Source organism: Acanthaster planci, linkage group LG04 (assembly GCF_054643075.1).
Source record: "Acanthaster planci isolate LZ-2023a linkage group LG04, COTS_SCS, whole genome shotgun sequence".
NCBI lineage: Eukaryota > Metazoa > Echinodermata > Asteroidea > Valvatida > Acanthasteridae > Acanthaster > Acanthaster planci.
The window spans coordinates 15,024,381-15,038,291 of record NC_141780.1 but is presented as its reverse complement, the minus strand read 5'-3'; the positions used below and the strand labels follow the sequence as shown (position 1 = coordinate 15,038,291).

The following is a 13,911-nucleotide window of genomic DNA, read 5'->3' as shown; positions in this document are numbered from 1 at the left end:
CTTGAATATCCAGTGAAAAAAAACGGAGGCCAACCTCTTCACAAACTTCAACAGGCGGCGCTACTTCGGTCTGATTTTGTATTGTTTTCTATGGGCGCGTATCTGGGTGACGGGCGATCAGCCACGTTCTTCGCCAGCCGCTTGAGGGCGCCAATTAAGATGGCAGCCTCCATGGAAAGGGCCTCACAAAAACATGGGGAATGAAATTGCACAAAATGTCAACAATTTCCCAGTCGACGAAGCAGACGCCTGCTTGCTGGATATCCTCCCCAATGAATTACTACTATATTTGCTTAGGTTCCTTCCAACGATAGATTTGTTATCGATTTGTAAGGTAAATCGCAGACTAAATGACATTTGCGTGGATTCAGCTTTGTTGAGGTAGGCATTACGATCACGCATGCTCATGACTCTGAGATATCGATATAACTTACATGTAGGCCTATAATCCTTACTGCTAATACCGCATGGCTGATTTTGCCCAATGGTAGACAGGCATTGTGTGAAGGAAAATGGGGTAACGTTTCCGCCGTTTTCCGTTCCATCTTTCCCATGATTGATGTTACACCTTTCAGTTACACCATTTCTTTTTCAAATTGCTGCTTAATATGAGATAAGTCTGATGTAATTAAGGTGTCCTTTGAAACTAAAAATCCTGGGAAAGAGTTCCATATACAGACAATGACAGACAACACTAATTTTCCCTTAAAATGTTACAGCAGCTGTCAGAAAGTTATAAACATATCCTAAACCGTGAAGTTTAGATAAGAAATTCTAAATCATTAACTTACAAAACACCAAGGTTTTTCCAGACAAGTGTTGTCCGTATATGGAACTCTTTCCAAATTTCCCACTGGTGGAACAAGATGCGGGCCAAATGATATCGAGCCATTTACTTTGGTGATATTCGTCACTGCAAAATTGCCGGGAACCATAGCATCAGACCTTGTAAATGAAATCAGACAGTTGTAAAAAGATCACAAAAAACCTACATGTACTTAATCTTTCTTTTGAGGTACATAAACTCTGTAATATCACTCTGTATTCCGCACATGCAGACTGTATATACATGTATTCTGGTCACATCTTTTTTATGATTTCTGGAAGGGTTTCAAGCAGAATTGAACTCTATATAGTAGATGACCCCACTTTGTTTGAAATGAGACAGTCAGATGATTTATTCAGTTTATCTATTTTTGTGGCAGATATGCTGATTTTCAAAAATGCTACCGTGTGACTCCCCACGCGCTTGAAGAAGTGGCATGTCATTCCAAGCGAACAACAGTCCAAAGTTTGAACATCTCTCACTGCTTTTGGCTGACGGGCCACCAGACACACATAGGTGCTCTGAACCCACTCATGCCACACTTGGAATGTCTTGACATCCGGGGGATTTCCGTGTCCCTGAAGACCCTGAATCGGATATTGTCCTGTGCCAGGTCCCTCAGGTCACTGTCCTATGAACATCCAGGGCTGGTGCAGTCAAGGCAGTTCAGCAAGCAGGCCCTGGCAACCTGGTCTCAGCTCACTGAGCTGAACGTAGTCGTCACCAGCAACTGCCTGCATGGCGCCATTTTCTGGCTGTGCACGAGCCTGCGAGCCTTCAGCCTGGCCACTTCGCACCAGGCGCTGGGGTCACACACCTGCCTGTGTGACGATTTGCTGTTCAGTAGACTTCCCCTGCACCAGCTGGAGTACCTGTCGGTTGCTGAGGAGGCCGCTGCCCAGCACCCGTGGAGTTGCCAGTGGAAATTCTTACGGTGGAGAGTGCTCCTGGGCCAGATGAAAGCCCTGTGTGTCTTGCCCTCCCTCCTGGCGGGGAACCTGCGAGATGCACCAGACTGGGACACGGATCCAGGATGTGCCCCAATCCTGTCCCTGGAGATGGACACTCACTGCCACTTTGCCACCTTGGAATCCCGCAGACTGCAGAGCATTCGGCACCTTGGTGTTGAATTGAAACACAGATGCCTGACACATGAGTTCCTCACTTCGATAAGCAAGTTCTCTCGTTTGAGAAGTCTGAACATAAGTGGGTTCTTTGCATACACGCACAACAGGGTTTTCAAAGACGTGAGTCCAATTAAGCTATTTCCTTGAAAGGCTGAAATGGGATAAGCTTTGCATAATGCAGTGAGCAGACATTCTTAAATATTGGCGAGGTTTACAAATTGTTTTCTTTTACATGTATGTTTGACTCCTACAGAAGGAAGATTTTTTAATGCTCGTTAAGGCTCTTGTGGAGGCACAGATCCCATTGGAACATCTGAATATGAGCAATATCAGAAAGGGGTACTTGCATGAACAGGGCACAACCAATCGTCTTGGCTTACAAATTGGGCAGTTGAGAGGTGAGTTGAAAGATAATTTTAAAAGCTAGAACTGTCTAGAAATTATGTCATGTACTTTTTAAATTAAGCAGCCTTATACATGTATAAAGCTACCATTGCTTCAAAATCTGTTCAGTGTAAATGACTACCAGATGGCATTCGAACTAAAATCGAACTGTTTTTTTTTTCAGGGTTGACAAATTTTTTTAATTTCTAAACAAAAACATTTTCTATAGTATAAATTAGATTTTCTTTATTGTCATAAAAAATGGACTTAAGTCAGCTTAACATTATCTATTCCAAAGCAAGGAAATCATTTCTTTGAGGACATTTTTTGTGGAAATCACAAACCACCTGAACCAAATGCTGCCAGGTGCTTTCAATCACTTCCTGCCGGGGAAACCGGATCCGGACACGTATGCTTTATATGCGTGGCTGGGGTCTCCGAACTCGGACAAAGGGAACAGGGCCTTGTAACAAAAGACCGTACTTGTAACAAAAGACCGTACTTGGAACAAAAGACCAGGCTGCTGGGCATTACCAACATTTTTTCATGCTCAAAGTTCGAGATAATCCTGCCTTGTTTTGAAACAGTATACCATGGTTTAGGGCATTTAGAGCAAGCGGATTACCACCGGGGACAAAAGCTCTCCACCACCGCAGTGATGAGCCACACAGCACTGCTGCACGCTAATCTGGCCCCTATTGAAAGGAGGTCAGCAGTGCACTGAGCCAGGTTCATGAACAAAAGAATATTACATAACACCACAAAATCTTTTTACAAGGCTGCAGGCCTGGCTGAAATACTCAGGCATCGATAGATTTTGTCTGTCTGGCTAGAGTGGACACCAGACATGCCTTCACGTGTTTGTAAGTGTCCAGTAAATGAAGATAGGAATTTCTAAAGAATTTTGAAAACAGAAAAAATGATAAATATCCCGCCCCGGCATCATCAGCATTGATAAATGCCCCGGCAGGAAGTGGTTAACCACTACCAGCCGGGGACTCCGGGATCGGAGCCGTATGGTTTATATGTGTGGCAGGGGTCTCCGAACTCGGACAAAGGAAACAGGGCCCTGTAACAAAAGACCGTACTCCGAGCAAAAGACCAGGCTGCTGGGCATGACCGGCATTTTTCACTCTCAAAAGTGGTGATAATCCAGCATTATTTTGAAACCGTATACCAGGGTTTGGGGTATTTAGAGCAAGCGGATTACCACCGGGGACAAAAGCTCTCCACCACCGCAGCGATGAGCCACACAGCACCGCTGCATGCTAATCTGGCCCCTATTGAAAAGAGGTCAGCAGTGCACTGAGCCAGGTTCGTGAACAAAAGACAGCTGTATAACACCGCACAATCTGGGCTCTGTTTACAAGGCTGCAGGCCTGGCTGAAATATTCGGGTGTCAATGAAGGTCACCTGTCAACTTAGAGTAGTGCCTGAAGATTACTCCGTGCGGCTATAAACGACTGTTAAATGGAATGATGAATTGTTGAAGGATTTTGAAAACGGAAAAAATGATAGTCATGCCGGCCCAGCATCCTCAACGTTGAAAAATGCCCCAGTCCGAAGTGGTTAAAAATGCAGTGCACACATACGGGCGACTTTCAAGATTTTCAGTTTTTAAAATTCTTCAAAAATTCGTCATTTCATTTAATGGATGTTTACATCCACACGAATGACTCTTTGGTGGCTACTCTCGGCTGACAGGTACATGTAACCTTCATTGACTCCTGAATATTTCAGCCAGGCCTGCCATCCTGTGAAGAGAACCCAGAATTTTGAGGTGTTGCATAATTTCCTTTGTCCCAGTGAATGCCAGTGGCGTCTTTTTGAACACAGCTGGATTAGCATGCAGCGGTGCTGTGTCACTTATCAATGGGGCCCTGGAGCACTTTTGTCCATGGTGCTAATCTGGGGGCGCGCTATGCCCAAATCAGTGGTATACTGTTTAGAAACAGTGATGGATTACCTTTGATAAATGCAAGCCAAAAAATGATGGCAATTCCCAGCAGCAGGTCTCTTGTTCCGAGTACGGTCTTTTGTTACACGGACCAGCTCTTTTGTCCCATGTCAGGCACCCCGGCTCTGTGTATAAACCCATGGTGCTTGAAACGGGGTTCCCTGGCAGCAAGTGGTTAAATAATGTCTTGGCCCAGGTGAAATGCATGCAGTGTGGCACTTATATGTACCCACACAAAAGGCAATTCCTTCTGAGATAGAGGTTCATGTATGTACCAAGGGTAAAAATCCCTACCAGATTTAAAGTGACAGAACTTCATGTGGACTAGAGTTCACAGGATTTTGTTTACAAGGAGAGAAAAATGGCAGGAATCACATGTACATGTGTCAGGGATGAGATTTTTCAGCTTTTTAGCCGATTTCAGCTTTTTTTGTTTTGGATTTCAGCTTTTTTTCCTCACTGGCTGTGTACAAAAGTATTGGAGATTTTCACAGTTCAGCTTCTTGATGCCTTTTTCAGCTGTTTTCAACTATTTTTATCATTGGTCAATCTCACCCCTGATGTGCAAAATGTTTGTAGTTTACCTCGCTCTAATGTGTGTAATAAGCAGTCTCTTTTGTTTGTGGTCCAGCTCATTTGTGATTAATCAATAACTCTGGTTTGAGTCAAACTCACTTTATTGAGAACATTTATTTTCTGGTTTTGATGTCACTATCTATTGAGTTTGAATCTCAATAAAATACAAATATATACTTGTAGATACAAAAGATTCATGTTCACTGATGCTTCACCGCGTAAATTCAGAAGGGACACTTTCAAGGAAATGTAAATCATGATCATGATTCCTTACATGAAATTCATTCATTGAATCCAAAAATCTGATTGAAATAAAAACAAGTGGCTTGAATTGAACAAAAATCCTTCCAACCCAAAATGTGTAACATATATGCATTCATACTTCTTATCAGTAGGGGATTTGCTGCTTAAAATGTGCAAAACCTGGAAAAATTACCAGGAGATTAGTTGAGGAAACAAAATTTAAATAATGAAACATTTTGCTCTTATTTAAAACATTTAAAGTGATGTAAATCTGTGATTAAAAATTATCATTTTAATTTAAATTGCAATTTAAATCTGTGATTTTAAATCAAGTTCATTTAAATCGGTCAACCCTGTTCTTGGAAACAAAATTGACAGATATGAAAAATATTTTAATGTAGTATCTCTTTTCCACACATGTACATGTAGGTCTGAAATCTCTAGCATTGCCTATATGTGGGCTAGCAGATCAAAGTCAATCACAACCAGTTTGGATGACGTCATCGCAGGAATCAGCCAATCCCGATGGTGTACTTGATTACCACACCACTAGTTCCAATAAGCGCCAGCGAGTTGGTTCCAAGGCCCGCACATACATCATGTAAGTAGTACACCATAATGGTCAAGTACTGCTGTTGGTCAAGTGGAGATTGCAAGAGGATGTTTATTGTTGATATGATAAAAGGCGGCCATGAGATTTCCTTAGAGAACTAAGCAGGGAATTATTCTTATGGTCTTGCACTTAAAGCCAACGGTAGTTTTACCAGCCAAAAATAGGCGAAATATAAACGTGATGTAGAAAGCGCAGACTCCATAATGCCACAGAATAATTCTTCCACCTTGTCAACATTGTAGGTGTGAGAATTGCGTGGCTGAAGTTGAGTGCCCAGCTGGTCAAAGAACACTGGCAGAGGTAAAGGAATATCATTGACTCTCAACATTAGGGGTGTATTGTAGTGCCATGTTGTTCAGTTCTTTTCTCAGATCCCATATGCGTGATTCCAGAAATTAGGGGTCCATTTTTTTGGTGTCCCTGTCACATACGACATTCGATTTTGTAAGTGAGGAATACATTTTCTAACTTACAAGAGTGATGAATTAATGCAAATTACCTGCCAAACAAATAGTAACAGTTTGAAATCAATTTTGGTGATATTTCCATATTTCAAATAACAAAGGTCAGATGTAACAGGGACACAAAAATGTCATACTTTTGGACCTCTAATTTCTGGAATACCGATATAATTATACTGAAATGTAGTGGACAAATTTAATTTAATCTTAATGTGAGAGAGAAGGAAAAAAAAAGGTTTCATTTTGAACTTGGTAGCAACATCCCAGAGAAGTATTCCAGGGAAAAGTCTATGGAATTAGGTAGGGGCTGGAAGTCCAAGAAAAAAACCCCCAAAAAAGCCAACCTGACTCTGCCTGTATAAAAGTGCATGTAGCAGGAATCAGGCTGCTGTGCCAAGGCAGTGTTAGGGGCTGTCTTGGGGCAGTGTTAGGGGCAGTGTTGGGGGCAGTGTTAGGGGCAGTGGTAGGGGCAGTGTTAGGGGTAGTGTTAGGGGCAGTGCTTGGGACAGTGTTAGGGGCAGTGGTAGGGTCAGTGTTAGGGGCAGTGTTAGGGGTAGTGTTAGGGGCAGTGTTTGGGGTAGTGTTAAGGGCAGTGTTGGGGCAGTGTTAGGGGCAGTGTTGGGGGCAGTGTTAGGGGCAGTCTTGGGGGCAGTGTTGGGGGCAGTGTTAGGGGCAGTGTTGGGGGCAGTGTTAGGGGCAGTGTTGGGGGCAGTGTTAGGGGCAGTGTTAAGGGCAGTGTTAGGGGCAGTCTTGGGGGCAGTGTTGGGGGCAGTGTTAGGGGCAGTGTTGGGGGCAGTGTTAGGGGCAGTGTTGGGGGCAGTGTTAGGGGCAGTGTTGGGGGCAGTGTTAAGGGCAGTGTTGGGGCAGTGTTAGGGGCAGTGTTGGGGGCAGTGTTAGGGGCAGTCTTGGGGGCAGTGTTAGGGGCAGTGTTAGGGGCAGTGCTTGGGACAGTGTTAGGGGCAGTGGTAGGGTCAGTGTTAGGGGCAGTGTTAGGGGCAGTGTTTGGGGTAGTGTTGGGGGCAGTGTTGGGGGCAGTGTTAGGGGCAGTGTTGGGGGCAGTGTTAGGGGCAGTGTTAGGGGCAGTGTTGGGGGCAGTGTTAGGGGCAGTGTTGGGGGCAGTGTTAGGGGCAGTGTTGGGGGCAGTGTTAAGGGCAGTGTTGGGACAGTGTTGGGGCAGTGTTGGGGGCAGTGTTAGGGGCAGTATTAGGGGCAGTGTTGGGGGCAGTGTTAGGGGCAGTGTTGGGGGCAGTATTAGGGCAGTGTTAAGGGCTGTGTTGGGGCAGTGTTGGGGGCAGTGTGCTGGCATGGCATACATAGTGTGGACCACTGCACAAAAGAAGTCCACATAATGTAAGGTGAGATGGCATTGTGTGGACTCGCACACGTCCACACAATGTTTTCCCCTCTCTGAAAAACAGTTTCAGAGGCGTTTTGGGGTCAAGGTTATCTGTCTTAATATGAAGAGGAACATTCCATTAAATCATCATCAAAAATCCAGCTTGAAGGAGTTATCCTAGTGGGAGAAAAAGGAGCATTTTCCTCAAGTTTCGTTAATAACCACAGGAGAACAAAGAAATGCCCACACTTTGTATGCTAAACAGGTATGGGTGTTAGGGGCAGCATTTGGGGCACACAGATGACTTGGTAGCTTTCAGGATAGTTTTGCTGAGGGACTCTGATTCCAGTCTTTGTCATTTTGGTATTGCTGGGACACATGCACATGTAACTGTTAGCACAGACAATCCAATTCAGTCTCAGGCTGCATCCGAATCTCTTGTCTAGAGCTAGGTCTAGGCCTTCACTCCATTGGAAATGCGTGGAGAATAGAGACTAGCCGTAGCTCTGGAAGCCCGTTTTGGACACAGCCTCATACTCAAAAGCAAAGCACCCCAAACAGTTGTAAAACTTCATTCCTGCTGGACCCCCTCACATGCTTTGCTGTTCTGAAATGTCATCATATGGTGTGTAGCGATGTCCAAAGATCTGTATCCAGTTATTTTGATGTGGATAAAATGAGACAACTGGCCATCTCTTTCAAACATTTTGGGTGCAGAAAATTTGGATTTGTGGAATATGAACCATTAGACAAATTATACTTTGTGTTGAAATGGAAATAAATGTATTGAAACTAGAACTAAACTCACTAAACTAGAAAAATCCAGCTCCAAATGAAAGCTTGGCCAATCAGCAGTAGCATTGTTGTAGAGTTGGAAACGGTGGAAAAACAGCTTTATACTGACGCTTCTTATTTCACTACATTTGCAGAGCTATTGCTGTGCATGTGTTTAGGAGATTTTAAAAGACTTTTTATCTACTACAGAACATTGCAGTAACTCCAACATTGCTGTCATGTTTTGGACAGCCCAACCATGGCACTTGTACTATTCTCCAAGTATTGTCCGGAGTCATCTACCTTTTGTGTACTTAAAGTTTAAATCAGGGACATCGAACCTTAATAAAAAATATCTGCACCTTGAAACATTGAATTCCATTCGTGGATGTGCTTCAGGACAGTACCACTAACAGTGGTAGGTGCATCTACTGTGGCAGTAACCTGGCCCAGGTTGTCAGCGGCACACCCCTGATGGAATGTTTGGACCTCCAAGGTGGAAGGTGTACTCTTCCATTGAGTGTGTCAATCGGCTCACTGGGGGATGAATCCAAAAGTGCACCCTGGTGAGTAGTGTATATGGAGCTCAGTTTTAATAACTCCAGTTGGATCATGAAACTCACAAAAACAGCTTTTTCTTTCCTGCAGATCTTTCTGGAAAAGTAATTGTTTTTGTGCAGGTTTTTTGATTTCTTGGTTTCCATTTCTTAATCTAATGCCTCCAAATCCAATAAAGTTTGAACACGCTTCTCTCCAGTGGCACTCTGCTTTTTAGCAAAGTGTTAGGCCTAGGATGTGAATTTCAGAAAGAGTTCTTGCAGAGTACATTTGACACGTACCCTACACAGTGACATCCTAGAAATCTGTGGAGGCAAACCATGTTTTGCTCTATGGCCATGCCCCGTAGTGTTGAAAAATATGACCTTGCAGTAAGAAATATTGTACAGCTACTTTTAGAGTGGCTCTTGCAGATGACTGTTTGTGTTACTTTGTCTTTGCCAGTCCCCCCTCGAGTTTTCCCTCGGTGTCGGAGGACACCCTCCTGTGCATCTCTCGCTGGACCCGCCTCCGTTCCCTGGTGCTCGGCCACTTGCCCACCTTCCTCCGTGGCCATTCCCTGGTAGCCATTGCCAAACACTGTAAGCAACTGAGACATCTTTCCCTGATCCACCTGGGTCGCAGCGGCCAGTGCCAATTTCTTGCGGGACTGTGCGAGGCGTTGTCGTTAGCCAACTGTCTGGAGGACCTCAAGCAAGTATCTTTTTTTTCCCCCTCATCACAGTCGAGTTTTCCAAGTCAGTTCAATTATGGTTAATAGCATTTGAAACAATCCGCCTTTGCAGCACTGCAGAAGTAGCCGCTTGATTTACATTTTAGATATTAATCCTAACAAAACTGGGGGGTGGTTGAGTTCTCCTGTCTATATTTTCTCCTATGGCTGATGGCTCAGTATACTAATGCTTTGATAATGCTGAGCCATCAGGCATTTTGCAGCTAATGCCCAGCAGCCAATCTGATGCAGTTTTTATTTCAATCCAAATTGCACAAACCGTTCTCACAGGGTTTCAGTTATTGAGTATGTCCATGAGGAGGTCCCCTTTTTTCCCATACACGAGTGCCTCATCTTCTTTTACGGGATGTCATCGCTGAGACTGGTTTGTAATGCCAACATTCTTGCGGGTACTTCCCATCCAGATGCCCAACAGTAGAAAAATAGAACAAATATAAACAAATATTGAATCCATAAGTGTTTGTGGTGGACTTTTCTACATTTGTTAACTTTTCCAGTTGGCTGTGCATGAAACGGAAGATCACCGAGGCATTCATAATGACTGTAAAGCTAAGACTGAGTTTCAAAAAGACTTATAATGGGGTTGAATCTTCCCCCTTTATGAGAAAGATAAAATATTTACTCAGAAAACGATTTCAAACGTTCAAACTGTCTGAGACAGTAACATATTTATTAGGCATGAAAGTAAGGTGCGAATAAAGTGTTGTGGATTGAGTTGAGTTGGGTGGATCTTTTTTTGTGGATGCAGCCTGGTCTGTTGACTTGCTGCCTGTGTACCGTGCTGTACATTATTCCAATTTCTGAAATGTGCTCTTTGCATCAGGTTGGAGCATGACAACATTGACGGCGTGTCGCGGTTGTTTCATGCATTAGAGAAGTGCCCATCCATTACAAGGCTCTGTGTTGTCTCCAAGAATGGAAGGTGAGTTGAAAAACTTCAGTAAGTGGTCGTGATTATCTTTATGGTGTAATTCAGCTAACAGAGGTCATTACTATGGTGCCACAACTCTCCTGGACGGGTAGTGCGCACGTATTCGCACACCTGCTCCACCTATAGGGTGTCGTGATTTGCCAAATGCACGCAAATGCAATCAGAACATGCAGTGCCACCCCGGTTATGGCATTGCCTGGAATTAGTCAGTTGAACTTCTGTGATGTTACCTGTCATATTTATAAGATGTGACTTGTTGGGCTCAGTACTCATTGCTTTGAACTGGCCGACCAAAACAGCAAGCTGAGCGGTCAAGTGGTAAGATAAGAGGTCTACACCTGTACGTAGGAGGTGATGAGTTTTAGTCCCACCCACCTAAGCTTGTGAATTTTTTTTACAAGCTCCCGGAAAGCACTTAATTTTACAGTGTTATACTTTAATTACGGGCTATACTCCCAAAATGAAGAAGCAATTTAACCTTTTCTAATACAGAATAATCTCTTGTGGGGTAATTGACTTGTTGTAGTTACCAGCTGAATTCAGCAGCCTTTTTTTTCACATCATCAATAATTTCGGCTTTATTTGTTTATTGTTTTTTTCAAATTGTTTTACACGAAGGAAAGCATAAAAATTCTCAACTTATCATGTTTATAGCAAAGGAAAGTGTAAGACATTCAAACAGATATTGAAATCCTAAAACAAGAAATCTGATGCAAATTCGCAAACCCAGCCTAGTCAAGTTGGCATGATGAGCTGTGTTTTTTCTTTTCTTTTCCTATGCATCGTCTTCTCAAAGTGTGAAGCTAGATGATGTGATCAGGTTGTTTGACCACTGTCCAAAGCTTGTTGTGTTGTTTCTGCTGTGCTCTCTGACGGTCGCAGCATGTAAGAGTCTAAAACAGGAGCTCACTCTCAGGTAAAAACAAGCCCCAGTAACACCCTCTGTTGGCCTAACACGGTGGAATTGGGTTGACAGAGTTTGTTTAATATTGTCCCACACAAGAAGGACATGGGACATGTAAAAATCTGAGACAAAACTGGATGCACAAAATTCCTAGAGGGTTGTTTAAGGGGCACTGCTAACTTGTACATGTCGATGGGTCCATTCCCAACTTCTGGTGTTTTATTTTTTCATGTTTTGATAGCTGCACAAGATTTGTGAACAGGTAGTGAATTATTTCTTTGTTATTGAACTGATGACCGACCATAGTTTTACTGGCCACTTGTTGGCAAAATTGGAGTGATGTAGAAAGAGCAGGTGTCTCGTAACATTGCTGTGTTCCTTTTTCAGGTTTGGGGCTGATCGGCTAGCACTGCGCCTCGCCATTGGTAAATATCCGTCCAACAAAGACTCGCTCAAGGAGTGCCTCAAGGGAATGCCTGACGTCCACATCAGGGAAGTCTTCCTGGGCAGTGAGGTAGCTGCACCGCCCTCATGGGATGAACTGCAAGCAGACATCCAAGAGGAGGCCAGGGAGTAGACTGGATGACCGACCTTAACCAGGAAGCATAGACTTTGCAGTCAATTTCACTGTTCTTCAGTGCTTGGAAATGGGCCCGATGTAAACTGTATTTGTTTAGAAAAGATATAGGGGTTACCAAAAATCATGGTATACTGCCTGTAACTGGTACTCTGTGTTTGTTTTTGCTTAGCACATAAGTTGGCCAAATAAGATTTCTTGCCGTGCAGCTCTGTGAAATGGGTTCTTGTTAAAACCTGACTTAACTCCAGCAGCCAGTTTCAGAAGCCTTTACGCTATGGCAGAACTTCACTCACGCCTTAATTGACTGTGTTACTTGTGCAGTTCAGAAACGTCTCATGATAGTAATGAGGTGCCTTTCCATGTGCATGTCAACACTTGCATCAAGCGTTGTGTATCCGTCAAAATTACTCCCAGGGCAATTTTGACGGCTGAACACAGCCCACACGTGTGTTATGTTAATGGAGTCCATTTTTGTGTCTGTGAAAGCGAAATGCATGAACACATTGTGTAGCAACGCACCCAAAACGTACTTATGTAAAGGCACCGTTGGCATACCTAAAACTTATTTCAAAACCGTAATTTGCACTCCCTAAACATATGACCTGATAAATGATTGGCGATATCCAATATGCAGATATTTTAACTTCAGAAACCTCTCAGGAGTAGGACATGAGAAACTCACCACAACACATTGAAAGTACTTGCAGGTATTTACATGCACTATGTGCAGAAGTATACATTCCAATATGTTATTGTTGAACATTAAGGAGGTGCTCTCAGGAACACAGAAAAAAGATCGCACACAGCAGACTTTAAAGAGAAGAGGGTATTTTTTCTAAGAATACAGCATCATGTATACATTAATTGTTCCACTTTACATATGTAACCCTTCTCTGATTTGAGTAAGGCACCTTTTTCTGGCCTCAAATAAAGATGCTCATGTCGGTTGCACTAGTTGGTGCAATACTGGTTTCTATAAACTTTAAGTTAAGAACACACAATTTTCTCGCTTCCTGTTTCATTAGTTCTGTCCTTCTACCATTGAAAAAAATTCTACTGGGATGGAAACACCCTGCTAATTTTCAAAGTTTGAAAAAAGCGTCAATAACACTATCATTGTTTGTGGAAAAAGTGTACATCTTTTGAGTCTGTTTTAATGATGTTAAATTCCAATTTTGACCAGCAAGGCAGAGGTTTGGCACTGTCGAACAGTCTTCAATTCCTTAACTTCCAGCCCTGACGAGAGAGGCAAAGATGCTGTCCTCTTGAGCCAGCAGATTCTCGGGCGTGTCATACTCGGCGATCCGACCCTCGTTCAGAACCAGGATGTGGTCTGAGTCCAGGATGGTTTGAACACGGTGCTAGAAGATATTAAAAAATATACGTATTTCAGAGCGCAAAGTTCTTTAAGTGCTGCCATAATCATAAATATACTTTTTTACAAGGACACTATTATTGAACATCAGAGCGATGTAAATATTAATTTGAATATCAACCATTTAATTCATTTGGTTTTACTTTAAATTGATAACAGACTTTAAAATATTGATTCATGTGTGGCACATAAATATTTTCACTTTGTTGCTTGTTTGAGTTGCTATTTATTATCGGGAAACCAAAAAGTACTACTGGTTGTGGCTGCATATTTCCTAGAGTCAAGGTGATGACACGGGAGAGAGTATGCTGGAGAAATAGCCCTCTACTGGTGACGCTACGCTTTATGTGTGTGCTTTCCTATGGAGCTTATTAGAAGACTGGGGGCCCCACTGGCTCCGCAGAAAAGCACGTCAAGAAAATGTGGTGTCATCACTATGGAGGCCTACGGAAGACTCCGACAACAGTTACTGGTGATTATTATTGTATATATAGACAGGCTGAGCACAGGAAACAGCAACTGCAAGTGAAAAC

General features: G+C 43.2%; 2 protein-coding genes across 7 annotated transcripts in view; one reads left to right on the top strand and one right to left on the bottom strand.

Annotated features, from left to right (window-relative positions):
• Positions 1-158: 158 nt before the first annotated feature.
• On the top strand, positions 159-13,139 carry LOC110974074 (F-box/LRR-repeat protein 18-like). 3 transcript variants are annotated; one of them, XM_022225412.2, is made up of 10 exons: positions 159-381; positions 1,206-2,073; positions 2,207-2,351; positions 5,543-5,714; positions 5,969-6,026; positions 8,697-8,863; positions 9,300-9,548; positions 10,412-10,510; positions 11,316-11,435; positions 11,811-13,139. In XM_022225412.2, exons 1-10 carry the CDS (start codon positions 194-196, stop codon positions 11,998-12,000), a joined length of 2,256 nt encoding a protein of 751 aa, XP_022081104.2. In that variant the 5' UTR covers positions 159-193; the 3' UTR covers positions 12,001-13,139. The 3 variants fall into 3 exon arrangements, with proteins under 3 accessions (XP_022081104.2, XP_086991505.1, XP_086991506.1); XM_087135380.1 differs by having other exon boundaries at positions 202-334; XM_087135379.1 differs by lacking the exon at positions 11,316-11,435.
• The window catches only part of LOC110974077 (ATP-binding cassette sub-family C member 8-like), a 24,034-nt gene continuing 22,970 nt past the window's right edge, over positions 12,848-13,911 (bottom strand). For all 4 annotated transcript variants that reach the window (XM_022225419.2, XM_022225420.2, XM_022225421.2 and 1 more), the window contains one exon: positions 12,848-13,364. In XM_022225419.2, coding sequence (XP_022081111.2) covers positions 13,227-13,364 — 138 coding nt within the window. In that variant the 3' untranslated portion in view covers positions 12,848-13,226. The remainder of the gene's footprint in view (positions 13,365-13,911) is intronic.

What these genes read in the sequence shown, in the direction of transcription:
- LOC110974074 (XM_022225412.2), top strand. Translation starts at nt 194, where the DNA reads ATGGGGAATGAAATTGCACAAAATGTCAACAATTTCCCAGTCGACGAA. An exon ending in ACAACAGGGTTTTCAAAGAC is followed by an intron (nt 2,074 to 2,206) that starts GTGAGTCCAATT and finishes TGACTCCTACAG; the next exon opens with AAGGAAGATTTTTTAATGCT. An exon ending in GAATCCAAAAGTGCACCCTG is followed by an intron (nt 8,864 to 9,299) that starts GTGAGTAGTGTA and finishes TGTCTTTGCCAG; the next exon opens with TCCCCCCTCGAGTTTTCCCT.